Source organism: Geotrypetes seraphini, chromosome 1 (assembly GCF_902459505.1).
Source record: "Geotrypetes seraphini chromosome 1, aGeoSer1.1, whole genome shotgun sequence".
Classification (NCBI taxonomy): Eukaryota; Metazoa; Chordata; class Amphibia; order Gymnophiona; family Dermophiidae; genus Geotrypetes; species Geotrypetes seraphini.
In genome coordinates this window covers 319,603,715-319,617,162 of record NC_047084.1, presented here as the reverse complement: position 1 = coordinate 319,617,162, position 13,448 = coordinate 319,603,715, and the positions used below count along the sequence as shown (strand labels likewise).

The 13,448-nt window shown below is 45.2% G+C and overlaps 1 protein-coding gene across 1 annotated transcript in view; it reads right to left on the bottom strand.

The window, feature by feature from the left end:
• CENPE (centromere protein E) overlaps positions 1 to 13,448 on the bottom strand; it is a 539,120-nt gene that overhangs the window by 16,989 nt on the left and 508,683 nt on the right. The window contains exons 47-48 of the mRNA XM_033956806.1: positions 4,093 to 4,190; positions 502 to 664 (exon numbers count right to left, since the gene is read on the bottom strand). Of these exons, the coding sequence (XP_033812697.1) occupies positions 502 to 664; positions 4,093 to 4,190 (261 nt within the window). The remainder of the gene's footprint in view (positions 1 to 501; positions 665 to 4,092; positions 4,191 to 13,448) is intronic.

Genomic DNA, 13,448 nt, shown 5'->3' with positions numbered 1-13,448 from the left:
AGAATGACATGGTGACAAAATTCATCACCTTTCCTATCCCCGTGGGAAACCATTTCCATGTCATTCTTTAAGGAGAGAGGGAAGAATCAGAATATGAATGGGCACAACCACTGACCTTCAAGCCTTGCATTGAAGAACGTTGGTGAAGAAGGACAGAGTTTGAAATAGACACTAAAGAATGACATAGGATTGTTTCCTGCGGTTATCTGTGGGGATGGGAACAGTGATGAATTTTGTCACTGTGTGCAGGATACACTCCCTCAGATTTTTTTTGAAGTGTGGAAATCATTTAAATTTTGCTTTGATTCCATGCTATTGTTATATAGGAACCATCTGCTTATCCCGTGCCTTTTTGATTTCTGTTACTGTTTGTCCCCACCATCTCCACTAGGACAGCATAATTATAATGTCAACACACATAGAATAAGATGTGTTGTATCATACTTTAATGCCTAAAAATCAAAATTTCAAAGAGACTGCTTATGTAGTCTGAAGTCCTACCTTAACTGTCGATCATGTTTCTTCTTTTGTTGAGCCAGCTGCTTTTCCAAACTAGTCTTCTCAGATTTTAAAACAAGCATTGCCGTGTTCTGTACAATGCCACTTCCACCTCCACAAGTAAGAGGTAAATTAGAAGGATGAGGCTGCTCTCTCTCAGGCAACACTGTCAAAAAGTATAGCAATTAACAGTTAGTATGCAAAACTATAACTGAGCATTTTTTTTTGTCTATCTTAAGGACCCACAACTAGCCAACTTTTCTGGCTGTCCCTAAAGAATAAGTCAGAGATATTTAGACAAAATTATGAGACTTAGGTTGACATATATAAATCTATTTCATGCATACTCATTAGGGATATCCAGAAAACTTGATTGGCAAAGTGATTCTTGAGAATGGTAGGTACTATACATTATATTGAATAAGCTAATTCACACTGCTAAAGTGGACATATTGCCTGAAGCTGGAATTAACTATGTGTATGTTTGCATCCTTGAGATCCAGCATTCAGGGCAAATCTCCTTTTTCCTGAAATGGTAGAATTAAAAAGTATGTTCATTTTGAATTTCTCTTCGCAACAGTATTTCTAGTCATAACAATGTAGATCCACTATTAAGGCTCCATATGAACAAGGAGTAGGCAAATTCAAGGTCGAGCACAGAAGCTAACTTGCTCAGGATCAAATATGAACTACAGGCAGATGCCAAAATATTTATAGTATTCAAACACCCAGTGCCAGCTCAAGGAATTTTGGTGCTATAAGCCACATGTCGTATTGGCACCCCCTCACCCAAAATAAGTTCATTCTAGCCAGTCCACCCAAATTAGCATCTAAACAGGTGCCTCCCCCCCAACCATCCAGGTAGCCCCCCTCCTCCACTACATTACTGACTCACTTCAAGGATGATGGGATCAGGAGTGATCCCCACAGCAGTACTCTCATATCTTTGTCTCATGCCCTCTTACTCTGGAGTTTCCTTTCAATTGAGACTAGCTTAATTTGTTTTTTTATGCCATGTAGGTATTTAAACATCTCTATCATATCCCCCCCTTCCGCCTTTCCTCCAAAGCATACTTATTGAGATCTTTAAGTCTGTTCCTATACGCCTTATGACATAGACCACTGACCATTTTAGCAGTCTTCCTCTGGATCTCCAGAACTGTACACAATATTCTAAATGAGGTCTCAGAGTCTTATACAGGGGCATCAAATACCTCCTTTTTCCTACTGGCCATTCCTCATCCTTTGCACCAAAGCATCCTTCTAGTTTTCGCCGTCACCTTTTCAACCTGTTTGGCAACCTCAAGATCATCATATACTATCACACCCAAGACCCACTCTTTTGTGCACAAAAGTTCTTCACTGCCTAAATTGTATTGTTCTCTCAGGCTTTTGTGGCCCAAATACATGACCTTACATTTCCTAGCATTAAATCTTAGCTGCCAAATTCAGATCATTCCTCAAGCTTTGCTAAGTCCTTCCTCTTGTTACCCACACTATTCTATGGCAGATTTTGGTATCAGATGCAGAGGAAAATCTTACCCGACAGTCTTTCAGCAATATCGCTTACAAAAATGTAAAAAAGAACAGGCCCGAGAACTGAACCTTGAGGCACATCACTGGTAACATCCCTTTTCTCAGAGCGAACTCCTTTGATCCTCTTTTGCCTTGAACTCAACCAGTTCCTGACCAGTCTGTCACTTTGGGGCCCATCCTGAGGGCACTTAGTTTATTAGACACCTATGTGTAACAGTGTCATCGACTTTGTTAAAATCTATATAGACCACATCTAGTGCTTTCCCTCTATCCAATTCTCTGGGCACCTAGTCAAAGAAATTGATCAAATTTATCTGATAAGACCTGCCTCTATTGAATCCATGTTGCCTTGGATCAATTAATCCACTGGATTATAGAAACTCCACTATTCTGTTTTAAAAACATTTCCATTACAGGAAGTCCCCAGGTTAAAATGGGTTCCGTTTTTTAAACCATTCTTAAGTTGAATTTTTTATGTAACTCAGATCCTAGCATTCTTCCCACCTTCTCCACCTCCTTGAGGCCATCTTGCATCCCCTCCCATCCATCCCATTGTTCCCTCTCCACCACCACATCCCACATTACTCCCTAATCTCTCTCTTCCCCATTCATCTCTACCTCATTCATCTCCCACCACCATGTCCAATAATTCCCTCTCCTTCTCTATGCCCAACTCCTCTTTCTTCATCTTCCCATGTGCACCATCTTTTTCCCTCTCTCTGACACCCAATTCACCCTTTCTATTCTCTCCCTACATCAGCATCTCTTTCCCTCACTCCCTCCATTCTTCCATCCTATGGCTTATGTTTCCCTCCCTCCGTTCTGTATCCCAAGTTCATGCCACCCATCCTTCCATCCATCCTTTGTCTAAAGTTTGTGCTCCCTCCCGAATCCCAATGCGCTCTACCTCCCTGTGTCCCAAGTACATGCCTCCCTCCAGCGAGTGTTTACCTTCTGGCCGGCTCCCTCTTCTTTCAAGTCGCAGAGGAAGCTCCTCCCAAGTCAGAGGGGAGGCTTCCAGCTCAGCCGTAGGATGTGCATAGGAGCCGCTGCCCACGGTCAGCCAAGGTGGCCCTATAGTCCGGGCAACACCAAGCTAACTCCAATGATGAAGAATCCTCTGTCTTCTGCCACCCTCCTGCTGCCTGTCAAGAAGTCCAGAGTCTAAACAAGGCTTGGCACTGGCGCTAGCTTTACTGATGCAGAGCCTTCGAGTCTATCCACTTGTGAGGCCCTGTTGATTATAGCTCATCTTGATCAGTAGGTGGAGACAGACACAAACGTTTGGCTGTAGTATAAGTGGGCTGTGCAGTCCCAAGTACAATCAGTCTGATGAATAGCCAAGCAGAACTAAGAAACTAATAACTGTGAACTCTAACAACAACTTTACTCCCAGATGGAGAATAGCAACAGAGTAATACTGTTGTATATTGATTAGAATAAGAACCTTCAAAAATGTCCCCACAGCTCATCAGCTATGCCAGACGAACCAAATGTCACTGTTCTTTTAATCTCCCCTAACAACCCAGACAAAGACACCACAGAAAACTAACTGTACTCTTCGCGCAAAACTCCGAATAAAAAAATGACAGGGCAGGGTCTGTGCCAGTCTGGAGGGATTAAAAGAAAGAAAATTAGCAGGTAAGAACCTAATTTTTCCTTCATCGTCCCTTCAGACTGGCACAAAAACTGATGGGATGTACCAAAGCAGTACTCATCATGGATGGGACCCCTGAAGGGCTGCCACAAGAACTGCATCCTAACATGCCTGAATGTCCACATGTAGTGTCGCACAAAGGAATGGAGAGAAGACCAAACTGAAGCCTTGTTTCAATGATATGAAATTAAATGAAGTATCAAGAAAAGTATGGAATAACTTGTAAGTTTCATGGCTCCACATCATTCTCTTCTTGGTTGGGCTGAGAACTTTTCAGCAGTCCATCATGGTGTACTTTAGTAAATTTTTGATATTTTCAGTTTAAATAAAAACTACATCAGTCATGAATAAATCATTCATTGTAGCTAAAAACTGTTTTAGCAGTATTTTTAAAAACTTACTTGAGGCATCTTGATCTTGTTGTGATCTTCTCAGTTGTTCTTTTAATTTTCGTATATTTTCTTCTTTATCCTCAAGACAAGATTTTAAAGCAGTAACTCTATGAAAGAAAAACAAATGTTACCAAAGCCCATAAGAAACCATGCTAAAGCAAGATGACTGCAACAGTTACACACTGTTGTGACTGGAAAATATCACTTGCAATGTACTTGGATTGGCAATGTTAGGATTGTGAGATAGATCTTGCAAATTATAATTATCTAGATTTTAGAATGAAAAATCATTTTCCAAATAAATTATTTTGCAATGGCATGAAACCATTGAACCTCTACTCAGTTTCTCTAAGAAACAGACATACTATGATAACAAAATTAATAAACTATTATAGATTTATTTTACACCTTTTCCGTGGTAGCTCAAGGTAGTTATATATTCTGTGGAGGTGGTGGAGACAGAGTTCAAGACAACTTGGGAAGACTAGATAGGCCATATGGTCTTTATCTGCCTTCATTTTTCTCCGTTTCTGTCCTTAAGAGTTGAGTATACTCAATGTCAAAGAATGGTCAGTCAAAACTCATAAAAAGACTTTCAGAACACTTACTCTTCAAAAGTAAAACACACAGGTTGTGCAAAGTCTAAGAAATCTTAAGGAGAACATGATAAAATAGCAGCACCACTTTAGAACAAAACTTTTCCAGCAATCATGCTTACGTTCTTTTATATGCCTCCAAGACGGAACTCCTTTGGATCTGCAAAGAACACTGTGACCGTGCCCGTCCCACACTGTGCTTGGACTCGACTACTCTAACTACAAAAGACCAAGTGCACAGCTTAGGAATACTCCTTGACTGCAACCTGTCGCTTTCTGACCATATCTCTCAGGTGGTATCTTCCTCATTTTACTACCTGCGATAACTCCAGAAAATAAGGAACTACTTTTCAGAGTCTGACTTTGCCCAACTATATGCCTTAGTACTCTCCCACATGGATTACTGCAATGCACTATTCAATGGTCTCACAGTGAAGGATGTATGATGGCTCCAGTGTGTTCAAATCGTGGCGATCAGACTTCTAAAAAACCTCCGTGCCCGCAACCCTGTCTCCCAGCCAAGCAGAACTAAGAAACTAATAACTGTGAACTCTAACAACAACTTTACTCCCAGACGGAGAATAGCAACAGAGTAATACTGTTGTATATTGATTAGAATAAGAACCTTCAAAAATGTCCCCACAGCTCATCAGCTATGCCAGACGAACCAAATGCCACTGTTCTTTTAATCTCCCCTAACAACCCAGACAAAGACACCACAGAAAACTAACTGTACTCTTCGTGTAAAACTCCGAATAAAAAATGACAGGGCAGGGTCTGTGCCAGTCTGGAGGGACTAAAAGAAAGAAAATTAGCAGGTAAGAACCTAATTTTTCCTTCATTGTCCTTCCATCCTAATTTTCTCTTCATCGTTGGCTCCCTGTTGCCAAACGTTGTGTCTTCAAGGGCCTGATGCTAGTGTTCAAATCCTTGTACAACATGGCGCTGGGCTACATCACGGCTAAATGTCCTCTGTATGTGCCTAACCAGTCCCTCCGCTCCTAGGATGAAATACACCTCAAAACGCCCCCTGGTCGTGCCCTTCGACTGCAAACCACCAAATGACAGTCTTCCCACTTCATACCAAGCCATTGGAATTGACTGCCATCACAGATCAGATCTCTTGAAGGATTTAACATTAGAAAAGCAATAAAAACATACCTCTTCATCTCTCCCTGCCCTTGACCCACGGACTACAAAGAATTGTATATTGGTACCTGAACCAGTATGCGTCACATAAGGAAAAATTATATTGTAAAATTTTGCACTGTAACTATGGCAAATCTAACCTGTAAACTGTCCATGTGTGTCAAATAAGGATAAAATGTGCACTGTAAGGATAACCCTAATATGTGCCAAGTTAGGATAAAAACTTGTAATGTAATCTTGTACTGAAACGAAAGATTAGGTTACTTACCTCTGCTAATCTTCTTTCTTGTAAATAGACTCTGGAATCTTCACCAGTGGGCTTGTGAATCTTCTCTAGCTTTGAGCTGCAGGTACACCAACACAAACCTTTAGCCCCTCCCTACATCCTGTCACATACCCTGAAGACTCCAGTCTGTATACAAGCCAGGTAGACCTAAAAAAAAAAACAGAAAACACCAGAAAGGAAAGAGAGGGGTGCGGGGACTCCCTGCTACACATCAGTAAGTCTCATGAGAAACAAAACACAACAATTATTGCCAAAAGGCCAACTTTGCATAACTTTAAATAGCAAAAAACAGTATAACTTTGGAAAAGGAGAGACAGCCTGAGAGAGCAGACAGGGCCACCATCCTGGGACCCCTCCAACCCCCCAACCTTACATATAAGGGACCAGAATGGGATTCTTAGAGAGGCTGGTCAAGACAGAAATCCAACTTATCAGTTACTGACAGGCAATCTACGAATCGGATAGAAGAGATGGGCCGGTGTGAAGATTCCAGAGTCTATTTACAAGAAAGAAGATTAGCAGAGGTAAGTAACCTAATCTTTTGTTCTTGTACGATAAGCTCTGGGATCTTCACCAGTGGGATGTATCAAAGCAGTCCTAGCACATCAGGGGGGCCCCCCGATGTGCCCACCACCAGGACTGAAGCCCCAACAGCAGCATCTCGCCTAGCTGCCACATCAAGACGGTAAAATGTGGCAAAGGTATGACTCGAGGCCCAAGTGGCCACTCTGCAAATCTCCTCAGGAGAAACAGCGTAAGACATGGCCCAAGAGGAAGCCATTCCTTTGGTAGAGTGAGCCCTCACCCCAAGGGGAGGCTTCTTCCCCGCTGACATAAGCAGCGGAAATGGCCGCTCCGATCCATTTAGAGATGGTAGCCTTGGAAGCAAGCTGGCCCTTGCGAACTGGACCCGCCCAGACAAACAAATGGTCCAAAAGACAGAAGTCATTGGAGGCCTCCAGGTATCACATGAGGAAACTTTGGACATCCAGAGACCACAACACCCGGACTTGGAGACCAACGGAGCAAAGGCGGGCAACCAAATTTCTTGACTGACATTGAATACGGAAGCCACCTTCGGAAGAAAGGAAGGCACCGTCCGCAAGCAAACCGCTGAATACTAGATACGGAGAAACTGGTCTCTGCATGTAAGAGCTTGCAGCTCCGACACCCTACGTGTGGAAGAGACCGCAACTAGGAAGACAGTCTCGATGGTCAGAACTTTCAGAGAGATCTGGACCAGGGGTTCATAGGGCGGACGAGCCCATGAATGGAAAACTAAGGTCAAATTCCATGAAGGACAAGACAGCTGCAAAGGAGGCCTCAACCTGCCCGCTCCCCATAAAAAACATCCAACGTCCTGATAAGACACCAGAGAACCCGAGAGCAGCAGGACCCAAACAAAAAAGTCCCGCAATTTGGACACAGCGCGAAGGCACTGCTAGACCTGTCCTGAGACCCACCTGTAGGAAGTCCAGGACCTTAACCACGGAGGGAGCTGAGGGATCCACGCAAGCTTTCTCACACCAAGCCTGGAAACACCTCCAGGCCTTGGCATAGGCTGACAGTAGATTTTTGCTTACTATGAAGTAGCATAGTGATGACTACAGAAGAATAACCCCAAGCTATCAATGCCGTGCTCAAGAGCCAAGCTGTAAGACCAAAGCGGTCCAGATCTTGGAGTGCTATGGGGCCCTGAGTGAGCAACCTTCGATGACAGGGCAGCCGCAGCCCCCTGTCCCTACTCAATCGCATCAGATCCACGTACCACAGCCTCCGGGGCTAGTCCGGGGCCGCCAGGATTACCAGACCTACGCGAGCAGTCACCCGGTGCAGAATGTGCCCTATCATGGGCCACGGAGGAAAAACACAGGTTCTCCCTGAGGCCAAGGGTGGACTAGATCGTCCAATTGCTCGCTGCCAACCCCCCTACGTTGGCTGAAAAATCTGTCAGCCTTCTGGTTCCAGGCGGACACCATCAGATCGAAGGCCGGACGGCCCCAAAGCCATCCTGGACAAGGACCATTCTCCCGGGTCCAGAATCTGATGACTGAGAAAGTCTGCCTGAACGTTGTCTATGCCTGCCCAGTGGGCCGCGGACAAGGCCACCAGATGCCTTTCTGCCAAGGAAAAGAACATCCGAGCCGCCGGTTGCCATAAGCTACCACTGTCACAAAGTCGGAGAACACCTGAACTGCCTTCCAATGGAGATACCGTTGAAATCTCAATAAGGCCAGCCTGATTGCTTGAAGCTCCAGGTGATTGATGGACTATCTGCTCTCCAGCGCCGTCCACTGGCCTTACGCCTGAGCAGTTCTGCAAACTGCCCCCCAACCGGACAGGCTTGTGTCCGCTGTCAGGGTCACCTAGTCCAGGACCCGCAGAGGAAGCCGTCTGTCCAGCATTACAGGATTCAGCCAGCACTGCATGCTGCTGCACGTTGCAGCCAACCAAGACAGCTTGACACCCAGAGAATCCCGCTGGGAGTTCCATCGAGCCAGGAGAGAACTGAAGAGGACGAAGTCGCGATCTGGCCCATGGAATCACATCTATGGTCGAGACCATGAAGCCCAGGACTTGCAAGTACTGCCAGGTCGCCGGCGCCTGAACCTGCAATAGGGCCCGAATGGCACTCCATAGCTTGAACTTCCTGGAGTCCAGCCGAAACACCTGGGTCTTGCCCGTATAGAACTAGACTCCCAGATATTCCAATTCCTGCGTTGGTTTCAGATGGCTCTTCTTCATGTTGATCACCCAGCCGAGACTTCCAGCAACAGTACCACCTGGCGGCCCTCCTCCATTGAGTGGGTCCTGATCAGCCAGTCTAGGTATGGATGGACTAGCACTCCCTCCAAGCGCAGGTGGCCGGCCAGCCACCACCACCATGATCTTTGTGAAGGATCGTGGCGCTGTTGCCAGCCTGAAGGGTAGAGCTGCGAATTGAAAGTGCTGACTGAGAACATGAAATCGCAGAAACCTCCTGTGCTCCTGAAAAATTGGGAGATGGAGGTAAGCTTCCGTGAGATCCAGGGAAGCCAAGAATTCCCCTGGCGCTACTGCCGCCAGAACTAAACACACCTTTTCCATCTGGAAATGTGGAACTCTGAGAACGGCATTCACGGATTCTAGCTCCAGAATAGGCCTCCAATCTTCGGAGTCAATCTTTGGAACGATGAAGTAAATCAAGTATCTCCCTGAGCCCAAGTCTTTGTCTGGAACCAGTACTATTGCTGCCAGATCCAGCAATCTTCGAACCGTTGCCTGCACGAGTCGGACTCGTTCCAGAGTTCCTGTGGGCGAGGACAGGAAGAAATCCGACAGGGGTCGGAAAAACTGCAGTCGGAGACCCTCTCTGAGCACGTTGAAGACCCATCAGTCCAAAGTCACCCTCTGCCACTCTTGTGGGTAGACTGAAAGTTGCCTCCCCCCTCCCCCCCGATTTGAGGAAGAGGCACCAGAAGCCAAGCATCAGAACTGCTTCTTAGAGGGGGCAGGAGGACGTAAGTTGTCGGGCTGGATGGAGCACCAAAATGTTGGCCTGTCTCCGGGGCCCAGTGGGCTGATGAGGGCGCAAACAGGGCCAAAAAAATCTGCTGGCCTGAACTCAGTGCCGGGCAAGGCTTAGAACTGGGTAGCACCTTCGGCTTATGGTTCTGAATACAGATCATCCAAACCCTGATCAAACAAGCGTAAACCTTTGCAAGGCATCCTGTGCAGCAGAGCCTTGGAGAAAAATTACAGGACCACTGACTGATCCGCAGAATTCACCGTGCTGACACTAAATAAGCTCCAAGCTTAGCAGCAAAAAAATAAAAATTTTCATCATGTCATAGAAGGCATCTACCCAACAATTCACCCCGGAAACCAGGAGATCCGGTCCTGTAGGACAACCTACTTGGGATCTGGGTGCAATAAGGTGTAAAATGCACAGACAACAAGGAGGTGGCTGCAGTATATCTCACTGCTGCCACCTCAGAAATGAAAAAGGCGCTTGAGGATGAAATCCACTCGCCTGTCCTGAACATCCTTCAAGACAACCCCTTCATCCGAGGGAAAGGAAGTGCGCCGAGTGACCTGCGCCATAGACGAAACCACTCTTGGTGTAAGGTGTCCCAGACATCTTAGAGAATCCTAGCCAAATCTGGAACATCCAGAAAGGAAGCAGACAATGGACGCTGATCTCTCATGAAGGAACATGTTCCTGTTCATGTTCCTGGTGGTCTGAAAAAAGGTTCCGGAACCATAGGACTCAGAAATAGGGTCAGGCAAAAGGCCAGTCTTAAATAGTCTGTGCACAGCCGGGGCAGGACCAAGGACTGGGAACCTGCTGGCAGAGGAATCCTGAAGATCCGCTAGAGTAGCAACATCTGCTGACGCTGCCAAGGAAACTGCGACAGCAAAGGTACAAAGACCGAAGCAGAAGCGATAGCAGGAACTGTGCGCCTGCTTTCCGATGTCCCAGCATGTTGGAAGCCAGAAGAGGGGCAGACCCCATCTGCTACTTACTAGATTCTGAGTAGAAGAAATCAGGCATAGCCTTTGTACCCAGAATCCAGATACCTCGTTTTTACGAATCTTGGGGAAAAATATGCACCCTCAGCAAGGGCCGTTATGTGTACTTCACATTCAAAAGGTGCTTAGCAGAATTCTGAGACTTTCCCCACCGGCGCAAGGCTGGCAATTAGCGCCAAAACACCATTTTTAGGCGTGCCAGACGTGGCTCCGTTCGAACTGGAGGGAAGCAGGGCCTCTCCTGAGGGAGTAAGGTGGGTTTGCACACATTACGTTCCCCTTGCGACGTATAAGAAATACAGCTGCGAAACCGCTAGCCATCCGCTGCAAACGAGGCATGAATTCATGCCATCAAGTCTTGAGGAGGCCATTGGTGAAGTCTGGAGCGAAAACGAAGCTCCTAAGGCCAAAAAAAATATTTTAAAAAGTTTTAATAAAAATCCAAGATGCCCACCGTGGGTGCTGTTTTTGCCCGAAAACGGCCCGGGAAAGCCATAGTGAACCCAGAAAAACAAGGATTTTTAGATTTTACAGGTTGGGGGGAAGACTAAGGCATGCAGGGAAATCACCCCAAACCCCCTTTTTAGGACCCCCCAGACACACAGAGACGTGCTGCTATAGAAATCAAAGGCAGCCAGCTAACAGAGCAAGCAGAGAGATCATACCTCAGGAGCTGATAAGACTGGATTTCAGATCTTCTGACCGCCTCACCTTTCCAGTCACCCCAGACAGGAACTCACAGGAAATTAGAGAAGACATGCAGTCCAATTCTGATCCCAGCGTACCTCCATGGAACTGCGAAGCCTATGCTCTACCCTGACCATTGTCTGAGAGGTTTACTGCAGGTCTGCTAACAGTTACCCCCCCAGAAGCAGACAATGTAAGTACAAAAGTGCGATCTCTCGCTGAAGGATGTCCCCAAAGGGAGAATCCACAGCACAAGGCCAAAACCCGTGCAAAGACAAATTAAATAAATTATAAATGTAAAATTAATCACGAGCAGAAGAGACAAAACTAGCAGTCAAAACTGCAGATTCAGACTGGAGTCTTCAGGGCATGTGACAGGATGTATACACCTAGAGAGGAGCTAAAGGTTTATGTTGGAATACCTGCAGCTCAAAGCTAGAGAAGATTCACAAACCTGCTGGTGAAGATTCCAGAGTTAATTGTACAGGAATTATGTATGTGTAACCTGTAACCCATTCTGAGCTCTTTGGGGACAATGGGATAGAAAATGAATTAAATCAATCAATCAATATTTCATATCAATAATGCATAAGCTGATCAGATTCCTTGTATAGTTAAAGAGATGTATTTGTCTTAAAAAGTGTACTATTCCTCTTTAAAATAGGTCTCTGGAAGGAATATATCTAAGAAAAAAATAATTGGGAGGTGATGGATCCTGCCTTGAACAGCTCTTTTGGTAGTGAAAGACCAGGAGATCAAATGGGTGTTATCATTGATGTCATCTATTACTACCGCAACGCCATAAAGGAGAGCAGTCCTGTGGCCCCATGAAGGTTATGGATCCTGTCTTGAATAACCCCTTTGGGAGTGAGACTGGGACAGTAGGATGGGCGGTGGAGGCATCTGATATGTACCACTGTCGCACCACCATAAAAGCAGCGTGGTCTTGCGACTCCGTGAAGGTGAAGGATCTTGCCTTGAATAACCCCTCTAGGAATGAGAGATCAGGACAGCAGGTTGGGTGTTGTCATCTGACATCTACCATAGCTGCTGGAGCACCAACATAAAAGCAGTGCAGTGCTGTGGCCACAGGGAGTGTCCAAAGATGCACGTCTTAACCCCTTGGGAGCTTCTGAGGAGCTGGAACCTTTGAATGTTTTCTTTAAGGTATTGTGGGTTTTTCCCCCAGACCTTTACTTATAATTATGGTGAAATATAAAGGAAAAGTAAAAGGTTCCAGTACTCCCAAGTTGGGAGGGCCTATTGACAAACAAGCTCAACAGAAAGTATCATGTTATTGATGAACTGTGTTTCTGGAGCCTCACTGGGTAAAGGACGACGTTCCACTCCCACTCCGCCTTCAATTCCTTTTTCCTCTAAGGGAGTCTTCTCCCAAGAAGGTGTGGCTCCTGTAGAAGGAATATCTAAAGACTTTAAAATACTCTCTCTGACAAATTCACTAGCTGTCTGTTCAAGCAGCTGTGGCGTGTCCTATCGTGGCTAAAGTGGCAATCCAGCCACAGGACATAAAGATATTTAGAATGTAGTGGCTAGGATAGAAGAGACCATTCCACAGTTACGTTCTCTCTCTCAGCAAACAAATTTCTTGACCTGGATTCGAAAGTAATGTCATTGGATTTCAAACCAACTCAGATTTCTTCTTCAATACTAAATAGTCAGACAGCTTCCACTGTTTTTATTAAGGATAGTTTGGTTATCCATAGACAGTTGGAATTTCTTGAAAATTGGATTTGTTCTAGAACTTTACTTATTTTGATTTTTCCTATTTGTCATCTTCTGTCACCTGAGATATTATTGCATAGGTATTGTATGGAGGTACAGTAAAACCTTGGTTTGCGAGCATAATTTGTTCCAGAAGCATGCTTGTAATCCAAAGCACTCGTATATCAAAGCAAATTTCCCCATAGGAAATAATGGAAACTCAGATGATTCGTTCCACAACCCAAAAACTAATACAAAATACTATACATACTTGTATTGCTAGACCTCGCTCATTTAGAAAAGTCACTACACTCTTGCAACGTCAGAGAGAGAAGAACCATCAGCTCAGTTGTGATGATTTGACGCATGTATACTGTATGTACTCGTATTGCAAGACTTTGCTCATTTAGACT